The following is a 20,758-nucleotide window of genomic DNA, read 5'->3' on the forward strand; positions in this document are numbered from 1 at the left end:
TTTCATCTCCTGTCCAGCAGCTATCTGCACATATAGCAAGCTTAATTTGAGTCACACTGTAATAATCACTGCTTATATACAGGATCCCTTGTGTACTGTATATTAATGTCAGGCTGGTAATTTAATAGCACCTCTAGGCATAAACAAAAGTTTATTAAAACAGTAAGTAAAATGTTCCCGAGGACCGGCCTGCATTTCTAATTTTCAGCTCAGCATTCCAAAAGAGAGAGGCCAGCCGTCTTGCGCTAAAAGAAAGCTACTGAGTTAACACTAAGTAACGTCATTTTGCACAAGTTACACACAGCACGGCCTAGAGCAATAGGATGCTTCATTTATATTCACAAATCCCTTCTTTTTGATCATCCTTAACAGCCAAACAAAAATTTGGATTGATTACTGGGGAATATGTACAGCTCTAGAAAGCAGAATATTGATCACTGCTTGGAATCAAATTACTTGGCTTTTTGTAGGTAGGGAGCCACATGACAGCTAAACCCTTAAACTCCAGGCGGTAATTGGCAGTGCCCTCTGTAGTTAAGAGCAAGTTGTGCTCTCAACACTGAGCACGCAACAGTGGCAGCACTCACTGCCTGCACTTGCCTCCTCCTCTGCACGAGATGCTCATTTCACAAACTATCGGCTGTTTTAAGGACAAGCAGGCTTCTGTTTTTCTGCTATCGTAAAAAAAAATTCCTTGAGCTCACTAAAACGCATGTAGCGCATGCTCCAGGTATTACTACACAGCTACAGTGGGCAAGCAGCTGGGAAAATCCTTAACAATATTTAAGCAGGAGCTCAGACCGATTTCCACATTTCAGGCTAAGTAATGTAGACTTGAAAGCTTGCAGGAGGGAGTTTGTACCCGGAGGAAATTCATGGTGGAGTCACCAACAAACGAGCAAGGAGCTCTGCTTCTGGGGAGTCTCTCTTCAGATCACAACCACATTTCCAGTTTGCAAAGGTGTTCATGCATCCACCCGCCTGCCACCACCATAATTTAGCATATCTATGGACCCCAAAGCACCTTCTAGCTCCCAGGGCATGTCATCACCCGTCACCATGCTGGGGCAAGACGTGAGGGTGCTCAACCCTTTACTGTACTATTTGGTCTTTGTGGAAAGGAAACACGAGCGTTTGGGCTGAACTGAAGGTAGTCAAACTGCACTCCAGTAGGTCCGCCATCCAAACGCTCAGAGGAGTAGGACTTAGAGCGTAGAGCAAATACAAGTGTTGCCAGCTCTTTGCTCAGAGCCTTGATATGTTTGTCATAATCTAGACTTTTACCTACTTGCCATGGTCAAGGGACTCAGGTAACTGAGGAGTCTCTCCTAGACAATGCCAGCAAGAATCAGCAAGGAGAAGGACTGCAGATATCGCAGAAGAGAATCTCCCAAAATAAATTCTTTAATGCCTGTGTGGAATAAAAACTTGGCATGTGTTATACACAGTTCAGCTTCTATTTTTAAAAACATGCTTTTCACGGTGTTATGAGACAATAATATCAAAATTTGCTGCTGCCCTGTTAGCCTTAACCTGCAAAGGTCACTGCCCATGTTTATTTATGGCAACATAGTTTTAGCTTTAAAAAAACTAGACTGTTGTAATTGTTACTGTCTTGTTCAAGACTAGACATCAGAACTTTGAGTGTTCAGCAGCAAGCACAAGGCTTAAATCTTGCAAAAATGTCTTTTGCCTCTTACGTCTGTCATAAATTGGTGGCACTGCTTATGTGAGAAAATGTAAAAGTCAAGGTTCAGGAGCGATGCCAGCACACATGTGGCACAAGCCTGCGGCATTTTGTGTTTGCAGTTAAACGCCTGGGCTGATACACTGCCTATCATAAAATCATATCAAAGTTTCCAGGTGCAATGGACTTTCTATGCAAATAAGGCTTGGCAGCATCTGATCTAGAACTTAAACAGGCAGATTAATGTTGCATTAATGTCAGAGCCTGATGCTGCAGCACGTCCCCAGAACTGGCATGGGCTTCCCTGGCGGGGACGGGAATTCAGCCCGTTCCTTCACATGGACAGTAACAGCCTCTGCAGGCTCTTCTTCCTAGGAGGTTTTCCTGCAGGAAAGGATGACTTGTTAGCACCCTCACCCTTCAAGGTAGATGTGCCATTCAGGGCAGGTGTTTCTTCCCATTTTAGCATTTTAGTCTCAATAAGCTGTCTCTTATGGCTTTATAAACTTTTTAAATTTTACCCTATCTCTACGAGGTCCACCCTTCATTTCTTCTTTATAGCAGCTGTGAATATACAATGGCCAAAATTTTAGTCCCAGTTCGACAGTGCACTGGCACAGATATTTAAGGTGCTGCAGCTAATGAAGGGGCTGATCTCCTCAGACGCTCCACTAAATTGGAGACCTGTAGCCTTAAATCATATGCAATTTACAGTGGTAATGAGAATTATATATATGCAATGGCACACATAAGCCACTGACTCTTTCATTCCAGGCATGGAAAAGACCAAAAGAAAAACGTTGGTCAGAGTGTGCAAGCTTTGCATATTCATACTTCCCACAGTTGTTCGGTGTTTGAAAATTCAGGTAATGAGCATACAATACTCTGGCTGCCTCTGTATTGCTTGGGGGTTTGCTATTCTAGTAATATCTCTACAGAAACCATTCTATCAAGACAGCTTTTTTCTCCTCAGATTGAATTAGCACTTGTACATTGAAGTTTTCAACATCACCCATAAGATTTTTATACTTGTCAAAAGAATCTGCATGGTCTCTAACCATGAATAAAAATGATTTCAGGTATCATCTTTATTTCAAGTTTTATTTCCTGGGATTAATTTAATTGATTGTGCTGGTAGCTTGTTGAGCAGCTGCTGAAATAAACAGACCATTTTTCTTTCTATGGAACTGTAAACATATGGGTACCTGATTTAATTACCTTTCAAACTAGTGCAGAGAAGAAAAAAGCCACCAGAAAAAAAAAACATACAAAAAAGCCAAAAAATCCCAAAACACTGTTTTCCAAAATGACATTATAGACCTGAAATTGTAAAAATTCTCTCATAGCAACAAACTTGGACTCGGTTCATATTCCTTTAGTTGATTTTAATAAATCTTTTATTGCATAGAAAAAGAAAGAGAATGAAATTTGGTAGACATGTACAACCTTATAACTTTTTCTGCATATATCCAAATGCCTGCACAAGACACTCATGCTTTTGTCATTCCTTGACATAACTAGGAGTAACCCATAACTCTCTACTCTGATATAATTCTTATTTTATGTTTGGCAGACCTAATCCTGGCTCATATCTATTATTACAATCCTATTAGCCCTGTTTTATACCCATGTAACATGTCAGGGTCTAAACTGAGAACTTTAGTTGAAATACAGTGGAATACACCCTTTGGTTTAAACACAATTTTTTACTTCCCACAAACAGTACTGGTAAAGAAAATGGCATTACCAATAGGAAATACAAAGAATCACTTATGATAGTTCAAGAATTATTTAATACCCTAACAAGAATTTGATTGCCTGATTTTCTTAGTTAACCTCACTATAAATCAAAAAAGCATGGACTTACTTAGAGATAAAACCAGTAGAAGTAAATGGAAGCACCTAGCCTTGCAGCAGCACCAGACAACCACTTTACTTTTATAAGACGACTCAGGAAATTCAAAAAAAAAATCAATTATCATTATCCTTTTCATGCCCAGAGAAGTGCCATTTTTAGCAGTATGCATGTATGATATGAATGAAATATTAATAAACAGCACAGAGCTGTTGCCAAACAGGAGGAAAGTTACATAAACAAGACTTGTTACGTCAAGTGAAGCTGCAGCTTTTCCCCCTCTCGCTTCCCCTCCTTCAACCAGACGGCTTCACCAGGGCTTGTACAAGCTCTCCAAGAGATGGAGCGTGCGCCTATGCAGCATGCTGCCGTCTGGTGCGGGGCAGAGGGCCGTGAAACAGCTCAAATAATTCACTTTGTCTTACAGTCTCCTGGTCCAACATTGCTTTTGAAAAATGACGCCCTGCCCTGAAAGTTGTACATGTTTGTGCACCCAGACGCGTTCAGAAGACCAAACTTTATCCCACTCTCCTCTCTGGGTTCAAGCTCTCGTCCCAGGGAGGACCGCAGGGTAGCTTGGCAGAGCCGTATGTGTCGTTCTTCCGATCTTCTCAGTGAAGTACGAGATTTAGAGGGCAAACCAAAAGTTTGCTTTTAAAGGATAGACAGATGAGTATCCTACTTCAGGAAGTAGAATTCAACACTAGTAGGTTTATCAGTTAAAAATAAAAAAACTAGGAAGACGACTATGAGGCTGCCACCAAGTCACCCGTGCTGGCTGCTGACATTATCTATTTGCTTATTTAGTGACAAAAGTAAACTATTCCAGGTTTCTCAGACCTGTTTATTATTTGGAGGCCTGTCTACCTTGGGATATCCTACTTCACCCTTTGTGGGGGAACATAAGAATTCAAATCAGTTTTGAAGTCTCAGGAGTCCAGCGAGAATTTGCATTTCTGCATAAGGAAGAACTGTGTACAAAGGGAGAAAAAGGGAAGTATTTGGATTATAAGAAATCAGGTAGGTCGCAGCTATGACCTGTTCCTCACCAAGATTTGCCGCAACCGGCCAGACCTGCCTTTACGCCTTTGTGGGAGGATGCCAGCTGTAGCTGCACACGAGAAGGAGCCAGAACCTCGAGTTCCCAGTAGAGCCGGGAATTTGTTTCCCTCGCCTTCGATAATATATTTCTGCCCTCCTGCATCTTTCCTGTGCCATTGTGCAGTTTATGTCAAACAAGCCCTGATTCTTTTGATTACAGACACAGTCTTTGCTGGAAGTGCTGAGAGAGCTAATTCTTGTTGTTCTCACTTGTTACAGAAAATCTGCTGCCAAAGGAACTTTTTGGCTTAAAATACGGTAAAAAACCTCTCCGCCTTCCTCCTCCCAGCTTGCTTTTAAGAAGCCTGTGTTCATAAACTGTTCGTCCTGTCTGTTCGAAACGACGTAACTTGAAGCTGCCGTATCAAATACATTCATGGAAAACAGCGCTGGAGATATCTTGACCAACTAACGATGACCTCCTGCAAGGCAGGCGCGTGAAGAGCTCCCTTCCCTTCTTGGCAGACCGCAGAGCGGACGCAGCGATGGCTGAGCGGTGCGGTTTCACTCACCGTTGGGCTGCCGGCAGGAACGCCTGCCCTGCCGGCCCCCGCCGAGGCAGGGGTAAGACGTACCCAAGCGGGGGCTACCGGGCAAGTTGGTCTAACTCCTGTGGGACATCAGATAACCCGGTGAGTGTCCACTTCCGGGGGACAGAGAGACAAATGCTAGGCAAAAAAAACGAATATGGATCTGTTTTTTCTACTGCTTGCCGTGCTGGACTTGAATTTCGACAGACTGCCTCCTGGGTTAAAGCCAGGGCAGGAACAATCAGCTTTGGTGGGGAGGAAGGGCTGGCTTGGCATTTGTCTGTGTACTCTCTGCTGCTTCACCATTAGCCTCTTGCACGTAGCTTCCCACTGGAGTAGCAGAAGGAGGTAAAAGCACAAAAAGGAGACAGCAGTGCGCTCTTAGTGAGAACGGAGCCGAAAAGACAAGCGAGCCGCAACAGTCGGTTGGAGACAGCTTTGCAGGCAGGCAACGCGCGGACCGTCTACAGACTTGCAAGTAGGCCCAAGCCACCGACTTAACCAAATTTATGGCCCATTGGTGATGAGCCACAGAGTCTCACTCCAGTGGGCAAACACCTTGCCCGGCTGCGTTGCTGCTTCCCGACAGCGACAGGAGTGAGCAGCTGCCTGCTTACTGCGCAGCAGCAGTCAGGACAGCAACCTCAGACATGCACCAGCTCCGGTTCTGCCTTTTTTTTTTTCCTTCTTTCTTTCCCCTGTTTTTGTGGCGGGGGGGTGGGGGGGGGGTATAGGGGGTTGTTGAAGAAGATCACATACTGCCAAACTAAGCTTGGGTGGATTAGAGATTGCAGAATCTTCTCCCATGCATCTGTACGCCACAACTTATTGTTGTGTACAGTGGAAGTGGTATGAAACACAAGGGGATCTGTGCAGAATATATAACACACCAATGCAGAAAACTGTACTTTAGTAACACAGCATACTCTTAAGATCGTTAGACAAGCGCAATGAACAAATACAAATTAAAGGCAGTAAAACACAAAACTGTACATGCAAGCCTCCTAAAATACAAACCCATACACGAAATAACGATAGGAGGAGTTTGCAATAGCTTTATCTAAGGAGATCCACATAATTCCTAATGTAAGGGGGGGGGGGGGAATGCATCTTGCCCATAACCTACAAATTAATTGGCCTACGGTTTCGCAGTGACAAGATTTTACTACTAAGATCATGGTTTTAGTAATACATTGAAATTGGAGGTAAAGTAAAAAGTTCACTCTTTGACACTGATCGATTCTCATCAACGTCAAAGCCTGGCAAAAAGCATTGGCAGCAAAAGGTGAAGAGCGAAATCTTGATTCTGCTCAGGTTAATAGAAAAAACACTCACCGTCCTGACCTCACTGGACTCCGATTAACATCTCCGAAAGTAGCAGAGACCAATGTATTTCTGCACAACAGCCTCTACCTCCGAACATGTGGCTTTCCAATACCTGCCTGCCCCACATCAGCCAACTGACCAGCATTAATCTATCCTGAGGCAGAAGCGGCTTTGTGGTGCAAGAGCGCGTGCATGGACAACCACAGCGTTTCTACGCGGGTAGGAGTGAGCAAAGGAACGTACAAGGGGCGAATGTGAGCTTTTCCCCAGGGATCGATGTTAATGCTTAAAACTCAGAGAGCATAAGTATTGCCCTAAAAACCAGACAGTTATACCATATAAATAGAAAAAAAACCCTGGAATGACAGTGAACCAAACCAGGCTGAAATCAGTGATCTGCTCGGTCTCCGAGACACTTGTGATGAGATGCCATTAGCTTCCAGGTACGTACATTTTAAGAGTTTGTGTTTGTTGTTTATTAGCAAGAACAAAGTTTTTGTTGCCCAGATTTGGAGACATGAGTATATCACACCGGCTTCTTGCTGGAGTGTTTTCAGGTGTTGCAAGCTTAGTTTCCTATTTTCTCTGCTTTTTCCCTTCCATCTTCTGAAGTTGTGTCAGCTACTATTGCTGATACATGGCTTTGTTTTATTAAGATGCAGCTCAGGTTCTCACCTGCGTCATATATTTTCCAACTATGAAATATGGGTCTAAAGTTCAAAAGATGCAAGAGCCCAAAAAACCTTTTGGACAGACGCACCTTCTGGAGAAAACGCACCGGATTCAGAAGCGGTTTAGCAGTGCAGAGCCATTATCTAAATATGCTGCCCAGAATAGTTTCCAATATACTAAATGACTTTTAGACTTAAGCATAGTTGCACCAGAATAAACATGCAGCTCTTTCTACCTTTTCGCCATGTTCTGATAAACTCCCAGGTCTGGCAGTATATCTTGAAGAAAGAGACCACATGAAATATGTTGCTAATTATTTATACCCTTCTTCAAAGGCTCAGTGCTTCTACTCGTACTTCTTGCTACTTTTACCTTCCCAAGCCCTAAAGCTGTTTTTCACTCACTGAACTATAAAACCCCTTAGAGTAACAGGTTTATAATAGAGGTTTACAAACCTGGCAGTGATTAACAGCATGGGTTAATCAAATGAGTGCTGAACAGGCCTTCCCCCCTTTTCTTTAAGGAAAACTGGCCCCAAGTGTTTTTCCTTATTGCTGTGTGGAAATAAATTTGCAATTAACTTTTACTTATTGGTGTCGTAGCTGCTTCTGAAGGCACGAGCCAGAAGCAAGCACCATTGTGCTTTCCATCACAAAAATACATATGGGAGAGCAGCCGCTGCTCGGGAGAGTTGGCAACGCGACGTCACCCTGCAGGTGACTCGGCAAATCGGGTCTCCTGCTCACCTCGACCACGACGGCAAAGAGCCGGAGGCAAACTGGAAAACTGGAGGAATGGAAAACTGGAGTGGCAGAAGTGAGCTCATGCGGTTATGCGGGCGCTTTTCCTCACAATCCAATTTGCACAAGACATTATTAAGCAAGCCACTTGGTTATTTAGAAGAATCAAAAGAAATTAACCTCCCCTGACATTGTTTGGCCAGTTTCTTATGAAAATAAATGGGATTGAACTTGCACATTGCCAAACCTACCATATTTAAATTTACTCCGGTATGACATAAGTCTTCACGCTCTACATGGGGGAACGTTATCTGGTTTCACCTACTTGTAGTCGAACTCCCACTGAAGGTAAAGGCACAGGCAAGGTGGGCGTGCTGCAGTCAGAGATGGTCAGCAGCTGGGCTGATGGGACCTCTGAACCTCCCAAAACTTTGAGCCAATGGGAAGCTTCAAATAGAAAGCAGCCTTTAAGCTGCTTTGTTTTCTGAACCTTAAACACATTGTTTGTCAGTCACTATCTACATCATTTTTGTTTTGAGTTTGCTGGAGCATATTCTTGAAACAAGTCTGATCAAGATCTTACTTTAACTCAGTTCTGGTGGAGAAAAAGAGGAAACCCTGGGACCAAGCTAGGTAAGTGCAGGGATGAACAATAATATAACTATTTAGCAAGTGCTGAAGTTCTCATGGACTTTGCTTCACCCAGTTCAGAGCAGAGGCTGAGTTAATGTTTTGGAGGGGGGCGGTGATGGTTTTGTTTTGTTGTTGTTGTTGTTTTGTTATTTGCTTCTGGAAGTTACAAAACCAAACACCACCTACCTCTGTCTCTCAGGATTCTTCCTTGCCATTATGTTAAAAAAATATATAAAAAATATCCATAGTTGTTCAGGACTTCCTCTCTTATAACTTGATGGTTTTGCCATCACAAACTAAGTTTACTGTTGATTAAGCTGATCCTTCAGCTTTGTGCTCACCCTTTTCCTGAGATCATCTATCACATGTTGGTCACCGGCCCATCTCTTCCACTGCCCATGCTCAGGGGCTGCCTGGCGCCTTTGCCACCATCCAGTCTCTGTACCAGCGCTGGAGCACCCAAGTGCCTGCACACATGGCACGGTGGGCAACGCAGCTGATATCTGCTGTGGTGGTGCTTCGCTCCCTTACCCTCTTCCCACATCACTGAGGATGCTTTTCCTTCCTGCCTAGGCCAAGATTTGTTGTCTTCTGGCACCTTGTTTTATGTTGGCAGTAGGTATGAGATTGTGTGTTTTAGCTAGTCACACAGACATGCACACACAGACCCCTGCAGGCCAAGTCAAATAAACATGTCTCAGACCTGAAGCAGAAGGTTGTAGGTGACAGTCCCCGGTTCCCAAGCATGTTTGAACCAGTCCTGGAAGATGATCTTTCTCTTGCAAAGGTACCTCTGTGTGCACAAACAACCACTTTTTTTCCTGTTGTTTGCTAAATATTTGGGGTTTCTTCCCCCACTTAAGAGAAAAGCTTGCAAATTTAACTTTGCATTTTCCCAGTTTTAATAGCACCAGTAGATACGTCCCTCCTGTAGATTCAGGCCAAACTCCCGTTCAGCGGACGCTGCTGGCCCCGACGGGGGAAGGCAGCAGCCTGCCCACGGTCGGGGCTCTGCGGGCGCCTGTAGCGCCCGTAGGGGCACCAGTTGCCCAGCTCAGGGCCAAGCCGCTGGGCTGTTCACCCACAGGCAGAGGCCCGTTGTTCCCACCACACCTTGCGCATGGGCTTCATTGGGGTGGGAACAGGGTTATCGGCACTACACAGAAACAAGCACGACGTGGCGATACGGCACCGTTTCTCTCGGTGTCCGGTAGCGATAAGCGGCATGTTTTAAAGATGCTGCGTCGCCGGGCCGCCTCTCTGAAAGAGGCGGTCGTGAGCCTCACCTCGTGGAGGAGGGCGACCCAGCTACGCCCCCGTCCCTGCTCGTTTCGCGGGAGCCTTGGGAGCGTTCACCCGTCCCTGCAAATCCGACGTAAACCCTTCCAATTCACTTGCTTGTTTCTGAATTAAAGGGGGGGGGATCTTCAGTTTCAATTAAAAACCAAAAAACAAAAAACCACACACAAGCTTAACAAGGAGGATCTGGCCATGTATTTTTCCCCAAATCAGCGTTCCCGCCCTCCGTCTTTGTCCGACTGGCCTGCTTGGCGTGCGCAGAGCGATTTTGCTCCGAGTCGACGGAGCAGCTCCTGCTGCCCCCTCCCGCACCGTGACTGTTTCTCACGCTGCTCTGCAGCGCCCAAGGAAAAGCCTTATCAAAACGTGTAGGCAGGGGAGCAAGCCCGCTAGCCCCCCCGAGACCCTCCGTTTTTGTTATGCTGCAGCACAGATGAAGCCCTCCATCGCGCATCCCTGGTGCAGAGAAACAAGTGCACCAGCCCTCTGAGGAAGACACCCACGCAGGATGTACTTTTGTGGGTCTGTCTTAAATCTCTGCTGAGAAACGGGGTGCGTACAGGCCGTGCTGCCGCAGCTTATCCACGACGGCGGGAGAACGCCGAGCCCGCGCCGAGGGCTCGCGCAGCCCGGCCGGAGGGCGCCCGCGCCAACAGAGCACAGGTTCGCTCTGGAAACAAAAGCCTTTTCGCACCTCCTTCCCCTCGCTCCTGCACGTGAAGATGGCCTTGCTGCCACCTTTATTTTCCCTCCTCTCCTTACTCATGGCATCTAAAGCACTCGGGCTTAAGTTGCTTCGGCCTCCCAGCACTTAACCCCTTACTTATTTAGTCCCTGAGTTTTCCTGGCCTTTTAGTCCATCTTCAAAGAGCTGCACAGTTTACGAGCATAGCTCAAGCCATCGTATTTCTGGATCGAAGCATCTCTTGCCTTGGGTGTCACTGTAAGGCAGCTGTGTTCCTGTTTATTTTTTGACCAACACAGCATTCCCACGGTTGCATACAATCCTCGTGCAACACGCTGTGACACGCCACGCTGTGCGATACCGGGGACGTGCAATAAGATAACACAGACATGACAGAGAGCCAATATAAAAATTAAGTTTCATTTAAAGACATACCTCTTCAACGTCTCCCGGAGGGCACCGGTTTTTAACACCGTCCTGCCAAGCGCTCACTTCACGGGGAATTTTGAGCACCGTTTGCTTCTGCCTCCAGTTGAGAGGAGGCTGACGCATCCACATCACCCACAGGACGGGGGCGCGCAGGGCCCCAGGCCAGCAAAGCGGGGCCACCACGGGCTCGCTTTGCCCCTCCGCTGGCGCGAGCCGGCTTCAGAAAACATTTTCCGGAGGAATCCCTCCCGGACCCAGCTTCTGGCGTCTGCGCAGCGCCCGACCCCAGCTGACCTCCAGGAGCACAGAGGAGCTTCAGCGGCCGTCAGAGCCGGTTAGGACGATTTCTGGGCACAGCGGGCCAAGAGCCCCAACGCCGTCCACAGGCAGAACGAAGCAGGCAGGAGGGGGACAAACCCCACCAAGGGGGCCCTAAATGCCTTCGTCAGCCCCTTCCAGCTGAGAGCCTTTAAACAGCTGTTGCCACTTAAAGCAGGCTGCCAAATCCAACCTCCCCCCTCCATTGCAAAACAGTAGCAAACCAGTTTTTCAAAAACCTGGTGACGTAGAGAGCGTTTTGGCCCGCTTTGGAGGGACGAGGGGGGAGCCGGCGAGGACGTGTCCAGCAGCCTGCCGGCGGCCCAAGTCGCTGGGAAAGAGGAGGATGCAGCCCGGCCGCTGTGCGGGCACCAGCGCCCTTACTGAGCACGTGCCGGCCTCAGCGAGAAAAACCACATGTATTTGATCCGAGCAGCTATTGATCCAACTATTTCAGGGTACCCCCCTCCCCAGCCCAACTGTTCAACAAGGCTAACATGTAAAAATACTATTTGATGCTATATTTTTACTGTATATATAGCAATATGCATGCACATATGTCGCGTGACGATGATATTTGGGAGTTTTAAAGCTGCAGCCTCTTTATGTTGTCCCAGGTCCGGCTGGCCCGTACTGAGCAAAGCAGCTAAGAGAAGTTCAGTTCATCTCAACTCAGCAAAATGCTGAAAGCTGGCTGTGTGCATAAGGGCTTTTCTGAATAAATGCACCCACAGAAGTTTCTGTTGCAGGCTATAAATTGAGTTAACTACATTTTAAACTATATACCGGGCTGGCTATATACGTCAGTCAGCTATTAATCTTCTGTAGTTTTTTTCTTTTTTTTCGTATCATTGCTTTTCCTTCTGATTTTTTTCTTTATATTCACATTTCTGTTTCTGATCTGTTCCCGATTTGTGTGTATATTTGCAGTTCTTAACATGGAACAATTTCATCATGTCTGATGTTACCAGTAAAATGCCGATTGATCTACTTGATTGCCTTCAGTACAAAATTTCACTGGAGTTAGACTGCTGTCTCAAGACTGCAAGAGACACAGGATAACATAATCCTAACAGGCTTTTTTTCCCAATAGGAAACGTTGATATGAGCTACAGAGGCACTTCCCAATGCTGTTTCATTATACCACCAATCTGCAGAAAGTACAACATTTCATTTATAAAGAGGGCTGGTAGCATGTAGAAGGGGACCTGCCCCTGCTCTGCGAATGAAAGGAAGTGCTTCGATGCGTGCCCAGGGGTTGCAGGAAAGGCAGAGTGCATTCCTCATGAGTTTTAACAGAAGGAAAGATTGTGATTAGCCTCAAATACAAGTTAAACGAGTGTCTATTGCCACATATAGGCTGGACCCCTGTCACCCATCAATAATATCATTGCACTCACCTGCGGATACGTCTTTTGAGACTAAAAGCCTGGTTTTCATGGAGGAGGAGCCTGGTTATTGCAGACTGGGCCGGAGCTCGGTGTCCCCGATGCTGCGGCGAGCAGCGCTTCGGTGGGCACCCGTGCCCCTGGCAGGCACTAGCCGAGTGGCTTTCCCGCCCGGCCGCTGCCAAGTCCCTGCACGCTCTCATCATTGAATCAGAAGGAGGAAAAACAGGGATTTATGACAGAATTGTCCAGGGAAATCTCCCGCTACCTATTCTCAAAGTCAGACAAGCCCATGCGAGACCAAAGCAAAACCGCGCGGGACGCGCAGAGCACGCAGCGCCGCGCACCCCGCACCACAGCTGAGCACCGCCTGCCTCTGGGCTGTGTGACCAGCGCGCATGCGTCTGACCGGCGTTGTTTTCAAAAAAAGGCGTCGCGCCTCAACGACATGCTGCGCGTCACTGAGCAGTGCGCCACGCCATCGCGCCACAACCGTTACACCGATTTTAAAATCGCAGCTCTCCGCTGGAGACAGTGTCGCTAGGAGCATGATGCTGCCGTCATCTTTTCAGGTGCCTACCGTCTGCCGTGCCTTCACTTCCCGGCCGAAATCGGTCGGCTCTTCTTCGGCACACGCTGCATACTGGGAAAGTACGACCAGATCAGCCAACGCACAGGGTGGGGAAGGGGGCAGAAAAGGACCTCAGACCCCCTTCGAAAACACTGCAGGAGACGACAGAGGACATGCACAATTTGGAAGGGATAAAACCTGCGAGCTGAGGATGTGCCAAAGTTTAACGACCAGACGGAAAATCAAAATACTTCTTTCTGAGTTACAGCAGGTCCAGAAACGTACCTGATACGCAAGCACTGTCTTGTGCCGTAGCACCGTCCTGCGGGCAGCAGCTGCGCCTCGAACTCGCACTTTCTCATTGCTCCTTTTAAAGGGCGTAAGGGGGCAGAGAGGACTTTCACCCTTCATTAGTGGATGTGTTTGCAATATGATTTGTGATCACGCATCTGTAACAAGTGAAATTAATGAAAATAATTAATGAACGGTAATCCAAGATCCCAGGATCAGCAAGAATAGAGTCCCAAGGACATCCACCCTGTGATTTTTTTTTTTTATTGATCCATGAGATCTTAATGTTTTCAGTGCAAGGAGCAGCTGGGGAAGAGGTGAGAAATGTGTCCCACCTGTAAAGCTCTTTGTTAGATGGGTTCATTGCAAGACTCTCCTCTGTTTTGTACAGTCACGTACTTTCATTCCCAGAAGAAATCGCTTTACATCTGTGAATTCCCCTCTTCACAATTTTATCTCTATCTGTAAGGAAAAGCAGTGAAGTTTGCCTCAGATCCAGCTGCTTCGATTTTATACAGTGTTTGGACAGCAGGTGTATGTAAAGAAAAAAAAAAAAGAGAACAAACAGAAACACGAGCAAAACGATGGCTTTGCAGCATACTCAAGACCCTTGAGCCATAAAACATACAATGGAGACTTGGATGGGAATGGATGTATTAAAAACAACTTTCGCGAGGAGATATCAAAAGCCAGGTAGGCGATGCTATGAGGCTGAGATCAGCCGTCACTAAAGAGCGGAGCAGGAGCGAGAAAATCACAGCTGCGCGGGTGGAGAAGGCCCTTTGCAGCCGGCCTCCAAGGGCAGCGGAGCCTGGCGAGGCCCCGGGGCGTCAGCGCGTCCCCTCGGCCTCCCCTGCCAGGCCGGACCCACCTCCAGGGGCAAGTAGGGCATGAAGGGGAGGGGGGGGCTGGAAATCAGTGATGTTCGCCTGCTAAAACGTCCCGTTCGGAGGCAGAGCCTGCCCTCCACCCCCACCCCTGCCCCCTGTCCCGCTCCCTTCTGCGAGATGGATTTTGGGGTCGTGCCCCAGCTGCAGCCCCGGGGAACGCGGGAAGCAGGCAAGGCGAGGAGAGGCAGCCCCAACCGGACGGCGCGCAGCTCGCCTCAGCTTCCGCTTAGCAGTCCGCTCACATCTTTCTCCCGTGAAGAATATTCGGCTTTCTTTGTCTAAAATGTTGAGTGGTTATGAACAGCAAGGATAGACTATCTGTAATTATTTTTAAATTATTAATGGTTTTGTTAGATCCCTTCACTTTTACATTAGGTTTCTGTTAATGTAAGTTAAATCAAAATGTACTTCATTTCCCAGGCAGCTCCCAAATGCATTTTTCATTCTTTCATAACATTACTTCAGGTGTCCCCGATAAAGTTTGCTCCCGAGCCGGCAGCTCGCTGAGCGGGGTCTCCTCAGGCGGCGAGCGGGAAGGCCGCCGCGGCGCTTCCAGCCAGCAGGCGCGGCAGCCAGCTCGTGAGGACCGGCCAGGCCACAGGGTCAGGGTCTCCTCGAAGACAAGGGGGGAGTTTGTCAGAATAACCGAGCTACGTCACCGCCACCGTTGCCCCGCTATGTCAGGGGGTTATTCCAGGCGCTGCTGGTCGGAAAGGGTCGGCACAGCGCTCCGCTTCTAACGGCTTAGACCGTGAAGGTGGTAAAAGGGGGAATATCGCCTTTTTTGGCATCGTTACCTCTCAGAAACGCCCCGGACTCGGCGAGGAACGGTGCTGGCCGGCTCCAACGGAGAAACGCCGTCTCCTCCGGGCAACGGGAGCAGCCTTCCCTCCTCCCATTTTTCCCCTCCCCGGTCGGATGATGGGGTCGGCGGCCTGGGCGCCCTCCCTGCAAGGGACCCCTGGGGGGGGCCCACGGCGCGGGGCACGCGTGGGGCTGGGTGCGGGGGGGGGGCCGCCTGGGCCAGCCCGCGCCACGGCCGCCTGAAGGTGGGCAGCGAAACCGGAGCGGCGCCGGACGGGGGCACGCGGGGAGGTAAAACGTAGGCGTTCAACACGAAACGCCACTAATAAATAAATAAATAAATACACAAACACTGCCCGGATAAATTATGCAGAGGGATTTCTGGATTTCTTTCAAGTAATTAAGTTTCGATTTCTGGCGTTTATTTTAGTGCCAGGAAGCACGAGGCGCCACGGACGGCAAAAGGCTTCATTGATCGCACCGGGCTCTTACGGCTGATTTTGTGACTCGCCTGGGCTGCCGGCGGCCCGGCCGGCCCGGCGGGGGCAGCGGCGCTGGGTGCCCCCGGCCGCGGCCCCAAACCAGGGCCGGGGGGGGGCGGGGGAGCGCGGCGGGGCGGCGCGGCGCCCAGCTTCAGGGATTACAGACTCACGGGGCGCATCAGGTTCGGTGAAATACGGATGCGCGGCTCTACCTGTTTGATCGTCGATCCGGACGGGGCTATGACACGCGCGAGGCGGCGGCGATTCCCTCCCGCGGTGTCTGCGCGGGCCGCGGGGGGGGGGGGGGGGAGGGGAGGTGTCTCGCCGGGGCAGCCCATCGGCGTGGCGTCGGGGCCGCCCCGGGGCCGCGCAGAGCGGCGGCGGCGGCCGAGCGCGGCCGCGGGAGCCGGGTCGGCGTTAAAACCCAGCTGCGCGGGCCGCGGAGCCCCCCCTGGTTTTGCTGGGTCCGAGCAGGCGCCGACAAAGTTTTGGCGAGGGCTTTGCAGCGCGCCGGCGGCGGCTGCGGGGGCACCGTAGGGCGCCAGGGGAAGGGGCGATAAGTGTTTAGCATTTTTGGAGATCGGCTGTCAGTTGCTATTAAAATCAAGATTAATTCGTATTAACGATATGCGCTCGCCACTCTCCCATGTGACGGCATACATTAAAACGACGATTGCAAGTAATTACGCTCAAGGCGGGAGGGGTTAAATGTATACGGTAAAGAGATTTTTTACGGTTCAAATAATAAGAAGAATATTATTGTTATCCCTACCGTCATTACTGCTAGCAAAGTTCAGCCAAAGAGCGAGGAGTAGAAAGCCCTTTTCTCGGTTCCGCTCATGCACAATGTGTTGGTTTCCTTCGGACTTCCGAGTGCAAAGGCGCTATTTTGCTCTTTTTTTGTTTTGTTTTTTTCCCTCCCCGGCAAGCAAGAGGTTTTTCCTGCGCGTCTGTTTTCTCTGAAAACCTCGTCGCAAGCTCGTACGGAAACGGAAAAGGTCATGATTGCTGCTTGGGAGGCTGAAGCGGGAGCAGAGGGACGGCAAAAGGAGCTGCAATGACTCAGGCGGAGGGAGGTAGAAGGACATCTGTCTCTCTGCCAGCCCCTTCCCGTCACGGCTTTCGAGTCTTTCTGGTAAACTTTACCCGATATTTAAATGAAAATACAAAAATATTATTTATGGCTTTTTACTAGGCGCTTGAGATGCTCAATAGTTTAGACTAATTAGACAAGCCGAAAAGCCTTTTGAAGATTAAGCAAATTGGACAACCCTTGTTAATTAGAACGTAATTTAAAGTTTGAAATTATATCACTCGTGAAGTAGCCTAATTAGTATGGCGATATGTTAATAGCCTACTGAGACACGAAGCACGGAGGTTTGGCATGAACTCCTTAAAGGCTTGCAAGAAAATCCTCTTTCCTATGTTGTCATTAATAAAAGATTTCTATAGACTTCAGCCTTTCAACGGTGACATACAATTTATAGTACACACAATGCATTAGCCCATAGTGCTGCTCAATTTTTTTACTATTATGAAAACTAATAAATTCGTCAAGCTGAATTAAGCATACAAATCAGATGAGGCATAACAGATTACATATTGAAGCGCTGTGTCTCCCGAGCCTAAATGAAATTTCAATCTAATAATTCCTTCCTGGCCCGGCCATAATTTGTTTAGAGATGTTGTTCTACTTCTTTCCAAGCGCTATTCGCACCATAATTAAATGATACTCAAGCTTTTAACTTTGATTTATTTCATTTCTCCGAGCTGGCGACAGTGAGAGCTGATACAATGTAATTTTTTTTTTATTTCCCTTAAAATTACCAAGTCTGCTGTTTAGGTGAGAAATTAAACACCTAAGCACTTATTTTAACCTCCTGGTGCAAAGTAAAATTCAGGGAAATAAACCCATCCACCTTAAGTAAAGCTGACTTTCCCCGTCCTCTCTCTCCCCCCCCCATCCCGGCCCTTTCCTCCCCCCGTTTTGGGAGGGAAAGGCACGGGGGACGCTGCCGGGACAGCGGTGCCGGAGCGCCCCCGGCCGCCTGCGCCCCCGCGGGGCCCCGCGGAGCCCCGGCACCGCCTCCCGGCGCGGGCAGCGCCCGCCCCACCGCGGCCGCGGCCGCTCCGCGCTGCCGCGGCCAGAGCCCCGCGCCGGGGAAACTCCGCGCTGCTTTTCATTCACGGGACTTTTCCTTCCTTCTTCCTCTTGTTTTTTTTTTTCTCCTCCCCCCTCTCTCTTTTTTTTTTTTTTTAATAAAGGAGGGATTGGGCGAGGGGGGCTGCTTCTTATTTATTTATTTATGTATTGGCTTTTCCCTCCCCTTTCGGCGGCGGGCGCGGCGCGGCGCGGCGCGGCGCAGGGGTGAGCGCGGGAGCACGCGTGGGCGTGGGCGGGGAGGGCAGGGAGCGGCGAGGGGGGGGCGCGGGAGCCCGAGGAGGAGGCAGGCGCGGAGGGCTCTTCCCGCGGAGTCGGGCTGTAGTGACAGGCGAGAGGGGAGGGCGGGGAGGGGAGCGAGTAAAACCCAGCGGCGAGGCGGCGGCGAGGGCACTCGGCGAGCGGCGAGGGCCGGCGCCGCAGCGGAGGCGGCGGCGGGCAGGGAGCCGGCCCCGCGCAGCGCCCGCGCAGCGCCCGCGCAGCCGCCTCTCCCGGCCCGGCGCGGCTCGGCCAGCCGGCTGGGATTTTATTCGATTTTTTTAATTTTTCTTTTCCTCCCACTCCTCCTCCTCCTTTTTTTTTTTTTCCCCTTCCTCTCTCTTTTTCCTTTCGGAGGGGAGAGGCGGCGGCGGGGGGGGAAGGGGGGGGAAAACGGGCTCCTTTTGCTTTTCCGCGGGGTTTGCGCCCTCGCCGCCGCGCCCCTGCCCTCCTTGCGAGCGGGGCTGCCGGCGGGCTGGGCCGCGGCGGCGGCCAGCACCATGATGATGTCCCTGAGCAGCAAGCAGCCCTTCAGCATCCCCCACGGCGGCGGCGGCGGCGGCGGCGGCAGCGGCGGCGGCAGCGGCAGCCTCCACGACACCAAGTACCCGGCCCTGCACACCGCCTCGCCCTGCCCCTCCGCCGCCGCCCCCGCCGCCGCCTCCCCCGGCGGCAGCGGCAGCGGCAGCGGCGGCTCCGCCGGCCGCGGCTCCGGCGGCGGCTCCGGCAGCGGCCCCGGCGGCGCGGAGGCGATGCGGCGAGGCTGCCTGCCCACCCCTCCGGTAGGTGCCCGCCGCCCGTTTTAAGGGGCAGCAGCGCGGCGGCCCCCCCCCACCCCGGCCCCCCCCCCCCCCCGCCCCCCGCTTGATGATTTTTTCATGGCCGCGCAGCAAATCACCCGGCGCCGCCGGGCGCTCGCTCAACTTATGCATGCGGCGCCTCTTGCCGCCCGTATTAATTTTTATGACCTGGGATGCTGCGTGGGGCTGGTGCGGCGGGTGCGTGTGTCCGTCCGTCCGTCCGTCCGTCCGTCCGTGTGCGTGCGTGCGGGTGTGTGTGTGTGCGCGCGTGTGTGTGCGCGCCGCGCTCGCTCGCTCGCTCGCTCGCTCTTCTTTTTTTTTTTTTTTTTCTCCAGGATTTCTTTTTTAACATGCTGGGGAGGTTTTAGTGGCACGCCGGAGCGCGCAGGGAGGCGAATTCCCCGCTGAGCGTTATGTGCGCCTTCTATTTGCAATTGCAGAGCAATATATTCGGCGGTCTGGACGAGAGCCTGCTGGCCCGCGCCGAAGCCCTGGCAGCGGTGGACATCGTCTCCCCGAGCAAGAGCCACCACCACCACCCGCCGCACCACAGCCCCTTCAAGCCGGACGCCACGTACCACACCATGAACACCATCCCCTGCACCTCGGCCGCCTCCTCCTCCTCGGTGCCCATCTCCCACCCGTCCGCCCTGTCGGGCACCCACCACCACCACCACCACCACCACCACCACCACCACCAGCCCCACCAGGCGCTGGAGGGCGACCTGCTGGAGCACCTGACGCCGGGGCTGGCGCTGGGGGCCATGGCGGCCCCCGACGGCGCCGTGGTGTCCACGCCGGGCCACGCTCCCCACATGGCCGGCATGACCCCCATGCACCCGGCGGCGCTGGGCATGGCCCACGCCCACGGGCTGCCGGCCCACATGGGCTGCGTGAGCGACGTGGACGCCGACCCGCGCGACCTGGAGGCCTTCGCCGAGCGCTTCAAGCAGCGCCGCATCAAGCTGGGGGTGACCCAGGCCGACGTGGGCTCGGCGCTGGCCAACCTCAAGATCCCGGGCGTGGGCTCGCTGAGCCAGAGCACCATCTGCCGCTTCGAGTCGCTCACCCTCTCGCACAACAACATGATCGCCCTCAAGCCCATCCTGCAGGCCTGGCTGGAGGAGGCCGAGAAGGCGCACCGCGAGAAGCTGGCCAAGCCCGAGCTCTTCGCCGGCGCCGAGAAGAAGCGCAAGAGGACCTCCATCGCCGCCCCGGAGAAGCGCTCCCTCGAGGCCTACTTCGCCCTCCAGCCGCGGCCCTCCTCCGAGAAGATCGCCGCCATCGCCGAGAAGCTCGACCTCAAGAAAAACGTCGTCCGCGTCTGGTTCTGCAACCAGCGGCAGAAGCAGAAGCGCATGAAGTACTCCGCCGGGATTTAAGGCCGCCCCCCCCGCCCCGCCGCCCCGCTCCTCTTCCTCCTCCTCCTCCTCCTCCTCCTCCTCCTCCCCCGCCGGCAAAACGGGGGAGGGGGGGGTGTGAAAAAAAATAATAATAATAAAAAAAAACAAAATCCAATCGCCCCCGCCGCCGCCGCCGCCGCCAAGTAAGGTGCCCTCGCATTGCTCAGGGCCGCGCCGCGGTGCGGGGCGAAGCTGCGCTGGGCGGCCGGCTTGCTGGCTTTTTTTTTTCTCCCCCCCCCCTTCTTCTCCTTCTTCTTCTTCTTCCCAGAAATTAAATCGACTCCAGACTGAAACTTGAATCTTAGAGGGGAAGGCTTGCGCCGCGAGAGACGTCTCAAAAGTATTTTGATTTAAAAACAGAGAGAGAGAGAGAGAGAGAGAAAAGAAAAGAAAAAAAACAGATGGCAGGTTTTTCTGCATTTACACTGCGTATTA

The 20,758-nt window shown here is 51.0% G+C and overlaps 1 protein-coding gene and 1 long non-coding RNA gene across 3 annotated transcripts; one reads left to right on the plus strand and one right to left on the minus strand.

Moving 5' to 3' along the window:
* Positions 1 to 4,862: 4,862 nt before the first annotated feature.
* Positions 4,863 to 16,789, minus strand: LOC104153370 (uncharacterized). Of its 2 annotated transcripts, none has more exons than XR_011140951.1 (4): positions 16,474 to 16,789; positions 13,861 to 13,987; positions 13,520 to 13,683; positions 4,863 to 13,386 (listed from the first exon to the last, which is right to left on the minus strand). It is a non-coding gene; the product is annotated as an uncharacterized lncRNA (long non-coding RNA). The 2 variants fall into 2 exon arrangements; XR_011140952.1 differs by lacking the exon at positions 16,474 to 16,789 and adding an exon at positions 15,914 to 15,998.
* A 1,831-nt stretch (positions 16,790 to 18,620) lies between these two features.
* Positions 18,621 to 20,309, plus strand: POU4F2 (POU class 4 homeobox 2). Its single transcript, XM_068940987.1, has 2 exons — positions 18,621 to 18,902; positions 19,361 to 20,309. The coding sequence occupies exons 1-2, from the start codon at positions 18,621 to 18,623 to the stop codon at positions 20,300 to 20,302; spliced, it is 1,224 nt and encodes a 407-aa protein (XP_068797088.1). The 3' UTR covers positions 20,303 to 20,309.
* Positions 20,310 to 20,758: the final 449 nt, after the last annotated feature.

The sequence above is a fragment of the Struthio camelus genome, chromosome 4 (genome assembly GCF_040807025.1).
Source record: "Struthio camelus isolate bStrCam1 chromosome 4, bStrCam1.hap1, whole genome shotgun sequence".
NCBI lineage: Eukaryota > Metazoa > Chordata > Aves > Struthioniformes > Struthionidae > Struthio > Struthio camelus.